The sequence below is a fragment of the Glandiceps talaboti genome, chromosome 22 (genome assembly GCF_964340395.1).
Source record: "Glandiceps talaboti chromosome 22, keGlaTala1.1, whole genome shotgun sequence".
NCBI classification, from domain to species: domain Eukaryota; kingdom Metazoa; phylum Hemichordata; class Enteropneusta; family Spengelidae; genus Glandiceps; species Glandiceps talaboti.
The window spans coordinates 7276877-7284558 of record NC_135570.1 but is presented as its reverse complement, the minus strand read 5'-3'; the positions used below and the strand labels follow the sequence as shown (position 1 = coordinate 7284558).

Here is a 7682-nt window from a genome sequence, read left to right as displayed (position 1 = left end):
CATCGAGAATTTTCGAGAAAACGCGTTATTTGCATCCTCGGGCGCAATTTTAATTTAGAAACGTGCCAGTTTCGCAATCGTCGATATAAATATCTTAAATTTGTAAAGTTTATGCTTAAAATTGGTATTTAACTACAAATTAATATTTAGAGATAAACAGTCGAAAAATAGTAGTCTTAAAAAACATTATTGGTGAAAGATTTGCAAACGAGGCTGGGGTCAGAGGTAACTGATAGCTTCGAAAATGGCGGCGAGTAAAAGCACAAACACTTATAATCGTCAAAATTGGGAAGACGCGGTAAGTACTTGTTTTCAGAATACTGTTTCCATTGAAACGCAAAGGATGAGTGTTCTAGAACAGAGCCACTTGGTTAGATTGGATTCAAACGTAATGATTATGTATAACAAAGCTCCCGTTCGTCCGGTGTTAACTTGTCCATGCTGCTTGAAGTTGAACGTAGAAGATCGCTGGCATCCGGGTAAAACAATTAAATGCATTAAAAGCATCACCGCTGATGTTTTCAAAAATGAATGTCACAGCTATAAGACTTTCATTCTATCTCCAACACTGCATTTTAGGGTTTCAATTTGTTCGGCTTTCTTTTAATTGAATTATTTCGTGTGCAAAACGTTTGAATGACACAGCTAGCTGAAACAGTGAAAGGGTTCAGAAAGATAGAACGCCATTTAAATTGAATAACAAGGTATATCTCCCTCTTTATCATTTACAGGAATTTCCGATTCTGTGTCAAACATGTTTAGGAGATAACCCTTATGTCAGAATGGTAAGTAACTCATATGCTTGGTCCTTTAGAAACCTCAATTAATCTTTGCATTTTGTATGGTTTCAAATGTGTCAACTTGCCATGGGTACAACATTCTTTTGTTTGAATCATGGCTGGAGAATCCAAGTCTCCAAGTTGTAACTTGTTTGTCAGTCAATCTTGAATATTTCATAATTTTCCATGAATGATGATTGCTATTTGTTCACTCAATAACTACACAGATCTATTCAGACTCCAATTTTAAATGATCAAAGATGTTTATCAGTTTGGTACATTGTAGATCAAATGACTTATAACACACGCAGTTCATTTTTTTAGCATTGAGCTTTCTATCTGTCCTGTCAACGATCATCATCAGAATGATGAATTTCATAGTTACAGCTGACTACTAGGTGGCGGTATGATCAACACTCCTATTGCTACAATCATAACATCAAGTGGGACTTTATTTCCAATATGGACACATCCCCACATGATTTCACAAGAAAGATCAGGGAGGATATCAACATCCGACGCTCCAATCCCAAGATCAACAGAGATAGGGGCATTGAACTATCTAACATCTGCAATCGGGTGATCATACCACCAGCTGTCAGTCAGATGTAGCTATGGAATTTGTCATTCTGATGAGGATCGTTGACCAACACAGATACAAAGCTCTCAACACTAAAAAAACAACATAAGTGGTTGTGTGTTGTAACCTATGTCAGACATTAGATGGGTATAATATTACACAATGGCAATGTATAATGGTTGAGCACTACTTGAGGAAGCCTCTTAGGTGTAAAACCAGTTGAAAGTTAAGATAAATTATTCACTCAATTTTTTCTTATTTTTTATCAGACCAAAGAGAAGTATGGTAAAGAGTGTAAGATCTGTTCTAGACCGTTTACAATCTTCAGATGGTGTCCAGGAGCCAGAATGCGATTTAAAAAAACAGAAGTTTGTCAGACGTGTAGTAAATTGAAGAATTGTTGTCAGACATGTTTACTGGATTTAGAATATGGTAAGTTATTCAGTCTTTAAAACTCTTCTTTGTATTCTGAATTTTCATTTTTAATGTAAGTTGTGGATTTGCTAAGATTTTGTAACCCCATCAAGCGTGTGTTAGCTGTAAATTGAGTATTATTTCAGGCAACCAACAATATAAATATATTATATTTACTGAAAATTATTTAAAATACTAATAATTTGACACTGTACATGTCAGTTAGCGGTCTATTTCACCTATAAGTAGTGAAGTAAAGTTGAAATTACTATTCATTGAGATGCTGAATTTTTAGGTGCGGACCCAATAATCTATTCCACCATACTATGTGTAGTGCTACACAAATATGTTTAACCATAGATTTCAATTGATTCAATGCTGTTCAGGATGTACAATATTATGATTAAGTCATTATATATACCAAAATAGTTTCTAAAAATGTCCCAGTTGCAGTCAGTGCAACTTTAAGTAAATGCAAATATCTTATAAAACTTTCATTGATTTAGTCAGTTTTCCAGTTGAATTTATGTATACTATGTATATTACATCAAGGATGTACAGAATTATTATTAAAGTCTTCAGTTCCACTTCCAGTTTTTAATTATCAGCCAGTTTGTTTACTTTTACACTGTTGTGTTTTCATCCCAGGCTTACCCTTACAAGTCAGAGATACAGCATTAAGTATTAAAGATGACATGCCAAAATCTGACGTCAATAAGGAATATTATACACAGAATATGGAGAGGGAGGTAAGTCCGTTACCTGTATATAAAAGTCCCCTTTATTTCTGGAAAGTTTTGGTTTATACAACAATGACTCTCTTTCATGTTTGACTCTTCAATTATCACTTGGTTTGGTTTTGTCATAATTAGATCTGTATTGACCATTGCAAATGAAGAAGTGTCAAGAAGAGGGCCAGGTGGCCCTGGCCAAATAATGTTTTGTGTCTACTGAACACGCCCTTGAATTCAGTAGAGTATTGTAGCATAAAGACAGCAGACACAAACTTACTGGTCATTTTCTGTGATGTTCCCACAATACTTTTTAAGGCAACTCCCAGTAATTAACACATGCCTAACCACTACTGTAATGTTTGTGGAAGTAATGCAGCAATTATTCATTCACTATTTTATGCATTGCCATGCGATCAGAGACCATGATAAAATATATATCTGGGGTGCCCTCATGCAATGCTCACCTGCAAAATGGTCAGAACTTGAGTAACTGAAATATGGTGTGTTGTTGATAATTGTTCTGTTGCTAAACTGCTAGTTCAGTTGGGCAAGTGGTAGTATGTGAAATATACAAAGAAATATTACATGCTCTGAAATTATTTCAATCATTATTCAGGAACGATCAAGTTGTGCTTGTTTACAGATGTCAAATATGTACACAAAGTAAGAGATACAAATTTGTATTTTCACACAGATTGCAAACTCTGATGGCACAGACGCTGTTGGGTCAGTTGGCAAGGCACAGGCCCCCAGTGATCTGTTATTAAAACTCGCCAGAACAACACCATACTATAAAAGGAATAGACCTCACATTTGTTCATTCTGGGTGAAGGGGGAGTGTAAGAGAGGAGAAGAATGCCCATATAGGTAAGTTAAGAATGTACATTTCGATAACATTCAAATTGTAATTCATTTTACGGAGGAAAGGAAAGTACAGATATATGTATCAGTAATTGTTGTATCCACATAGTATATTATGAAGTACACCAGATCCAGCAATTCATAGATTAGTTTCCAAGATCCAGTTACAGATCTAAAATTTGTAGTTTGCATGTACAAATGTACTTGTATATCCTAGATTGAGGGCCCAACAAGTAATTATGCATATTCTGAATTTTGTCATGTCGGACGCCCTCAACCTACAAATTGATGTGTACTTTTGTTTTCTACAAATTCAATCCCTGTTGGCATCTATCTTCAAAATTATTCAGTTGCAGTAAAGTTTATGTCTCCTTCATCATTTACACTTTGCTTTTCTCCAGACATGAGAAGCCAACAGACCCAGATGATCCCTTAGCAGACCAGAATATCAAGGACCGATTCTACGGTGTTAATGATCCTGTTGCTAGCAAGTTAATGAGACGGGCTGCTACAATGCCTGTACTAGCCACCCCAGAAGATAAGACAATAACAACATTGTATGTAGGAGGGCTGGGTGAGAAAGTAACTGAACAGGACTTGAGGTAGGTTCATGAATGTGTTCTGAAGTTACCAGCATAAGAATACAATGGAATACATGTATGATCATAGCCTACACGAAATTTGTGTAGGGTCTATGGTATGATGTAGATTGTAGTGTTCTAACTGAACAAAGAATGAGACAGACTGAGAATTTTGCACAGTAAATTATGCATTGTTATGCAAATGTAAAATCTTGAAAGGAAGGACTTTGTTTGCTGTTATAAATAGGGGTCTAGTGAGTTGATAGCTCTAAAGAGGGTTACTGTATTCTGAGGAAACTTTGTGGGAAGTTTGCCTATGAAACAAGGGCAGGTTGATTTGATTTAGGTGAAGAGCTGGTTCTGAGTCTGATCTTTAGTGCAATGTTAGGTAAGCCATGGCATAACTTGCAATCAGCACTAGCATTTGAAGACTCCATGCTTAGTTTGTGGATGATGTAAATGGCTTATGTGGTGACTTGCTCAGCACTTGCAAAAGTATGTTGCCTCAATGCCTTCTAATTACCATATCATTACTGGAGAGGGGAAATACCAAACTATTGACATTTCTCCTTTTTGAAAATAGGGATCATTTCTACCAGTTTGGTGAGATACGTAGCATCAATGTGGTTTCCCGACAACAGTGTGCATTTGTACAGTTCACAAATCGCCCATCAGCAGAAGATGCAGCAGAGAGATCATTTAATAAATTGATTATTAAAGGGAGGAGGTTGAATATTAAATGGGGAAGGTCACAAGCACAGCAAGGTATTTCAGATAAGAAGGATCCCGATGGCAAGGATATTGTATCATTAGAACCTGTACCTGGTCTTCCTGGAGGTATGTATGTCTGTGAATGTGTGTATGTCAGTGGATGTGTGTGTGTGTGTGTGTGTGTGTGTGTGTGCTTGTGTGTCTATGTTGTTGTGTTTGTGTTCATGTGCTAAAAAAGTATGTTGGGAGTTTACATTGAGAAGGTTGCACCTTTTTCAACAGCAAAACCAGACTAATAGTACAGACATGAGTGGTAGCGGACTGGCATGAATGTCATATCTTACAGACTAGTAGTACAGATGTGAGTGGTAGCTGATAATGTGGTATGAATGTCATATCTTACAGACTAGTAGTACATATGTGAGTGGTAGCTGATAATGTGGTATGAATGTCATATCTTACAGACTAGTAGTACATATGTGAGTGGTAGCTGATAGTGTGGTATGAATGTTATATCTTACAGACTAGAAGTACAGATGTGAGTGATAGCTGATAGCATGGCATGAATGTCATATCTTACAGACTAGTAGTACAGACATGAGTGGTAGCTGATAGTGTGGCATGAATGTCATATCTTACAAATTACAGACTAGTAGTACAGACATGAGTGGTAGCTGATAACATATGAATGTCGTATTTTACAGACTAGACTCTATAGCATTACTGTATGAACATTTTTGTACTGTTTTGAAAACTGAGTCAATATTTGTTTCATTTCAGCACTTCCACCACCACCAGGAGATAGCAGTATTGATAGCAGTAGTAGTAGTAGGAATTATTTCAATCTAAGTCAGCAACCACCACCACTGATGCCACCACCAATTCCACCTCCACCATTGGGTAGCATTCCACCACCTCCAGGTTTGTTACTGTCATTGTTTGACCATGCACATTTTTCTACATGTATAATTATGTGTTAAAAGAAGAATAACTAACAGGAGCAATTACATTTATGGTTTTTGTAAGATGGGTTCAGTGTTAGTAGTACACAAGGAAACCAGATTGGCTGGAGAAAGCCATGGGTGTAAGGCCTAGTACACGAGGAAACCAGATTGGCTTGGAAAGCCTTGTTGTAAGGCCAAGTACAGGAGGGAGAACACCAGCCTGGGTTGTAAAGTGTAGCTAGAGTCAATTGAACCACACTCTTCTGACATCATGGCAATTGTAATCAAACCCTAGACGGGCTTGGCAAGAGATATTGAGGTTGATGACTCTGTCACTGACAACTCCAATACTACATGTACATCCCTTTTCAAAGTTCTCAAGATCAGTCATCAGATCATTTTATCAGTGGTGCAAAGTTAAAACTGACTTCAAAGGTGAAATGTTGTCTCCTTATCACTATCAAACTACCATAAATTTGCTCACAGAAACATGACTCCAGAACACGGAGGCAAACAACATACACTTTTGACTCTATACTATTAAACAGATGGTTGAAATAATTGTATTTTCTTATGAATTGCATCCTGCTGTCTAGATCTGCAGTGGTTTAAGTTTATATGTAAAGAATTCATGTGTGACAAGGGTGAAGGAGAAGATTTTCATGTACCTTCCACCATGCCACTGATAAAATGATGTTGTGATCAGTGATCGCTAGAAAACGCTGACAAGGGTTATGGTAGTGTTGTTGTACAGGACGAGTTACATTGGCTCATGATTGTACAGTTAGCAATACTTTGTCAAGTCTTTACCAACTTGTGTTCAGCTACTTGTGATAGCAAAGTGAATATGCTAGAATAAATACCATGTTTGGACATAAACAATGAGATGTTAATATCCTTACATTGTTTCATCTAGGTTTTCGAGGACCCCCTCCCCCATTGTCAGGATTTCCACGACCACCACCACCTCCGAGACTTCCAGGTTTCCCTACTAGCAGACCACCACCACCCCCACAACAAGGACAGCAACAACCAAGACCAGCAGTACACTACCCATCACAAGATCCACAACGTATGGGAGCAGTGCAACAGTCTTAGTACCATGACCTTATGACCCCTGGGTACTTACTTATATAAGAAACCATGTGAGCTGCATGTTACATGTATTATTTAAATAGACACAGCTCTAATGGAGGAGATATTGCAATATAGATAAGTGACTTGTTTCAGAACACTTTAACAATGTGTCAAGTTTGATCATTCATTAATTCCCTTTCTACCAGTATTTTGCACACAAAGTTGGGGAAAACAGAATTAAGTTCAGCCACATTCAAGTTTCTAGATTTTACAGCCACTGTGTAGCTGGACATGTACTAGTAATGTTGACAGTGCTTTGATGTAAAACAGCAGAATTGATTATGGAGATGTGTAGTTGTGTAATGAGACATCAGAACACATCATGTAGACACTCAATTTTGTGATGTAACAACATAGCAGAACTGATGGTGTATATAGACACTATTGTGATGTAACACAGAACATGATGTAGACACAGTATTGTGATGTAACACAGCAGAACTGATGATGTAGGCACACTATTGTGATGTACCACAGCAGAACTGATGATGTAGACACACAGTATTGTGATGTACCACAGCAGAACTGATGATGTAGACACACAGTATTGTGATGTAACAGCAGAAATGTGGATCATTCAGTAGTTTTCATTGACATATTCAAACTTGACATTTTGGAAATTGTTTGGTACAACATTCTTATCAATAGTTTGTATATTCTCATTTTGTTTCGTTTTTAAACTTTATACCAGCATGTCATAATTATGTACAAGTTACGATTCAATTTTTTTGGATTGTCCCTACCAATATAGAGAAATAAAATAATATTACGGTCAGAAAAAGCATCTATCAATGTAAGTCTTATTTTATTCTCAAGTCACTATGTATAAAAGGGTTGAAACTGATACTCAGTAATGGCACCATGGCTTCACTAAAATCCAGATTGAAATCACCACCAAAATCTCATCAGTCCTCGTCTCTCATAGTTCAAGTTTCTGGAAA

The 7682-nt window shown here is 37.0% G+C and overlaps 1 protein-coding gene across 2 annotated transcripts; it reads left to right on the top strand.

The window, feature by feature from the left end:
* Nucleotides 1-164: 164 nt before the first annotated feature.
* Nucleotides 165-7519, top strand: LOC144451963 (pre-mRNA-splicing factor RBM22-like). 2 transcript variants are annotated; one of them, XM_078142890.1, is made up of 9 exons: nt 165-298; nt 732-785; nt 1629-1791; nt 2422-2522; nt 3202-3374; nt 3770-3970; nt 4533-4786; nt 5441-5581; nt 6521-7519. In XM_078142890.1, exons 1-9 carry the CDS (start codon nt 245-247, stop codon nt 6700-6702), a joined length of 1323 nt encoding a protein of 440 aa, XP_077999016.1. In that variant the 5' UTR covers nt 165-244; the 3' UTR covers nt 6703-7519. The 2 variants fall into 2 exon arrangements, with proteins under 2 accessions (XP_077999016.1, XP_077999017.1); XM_078142891.1 differs by lacking the exon at nt 165-298 and adding an exon at nt 407-479.
* The last annotated feature ends 163 nt before the right edge of the window (nt 7520-7682 follow it).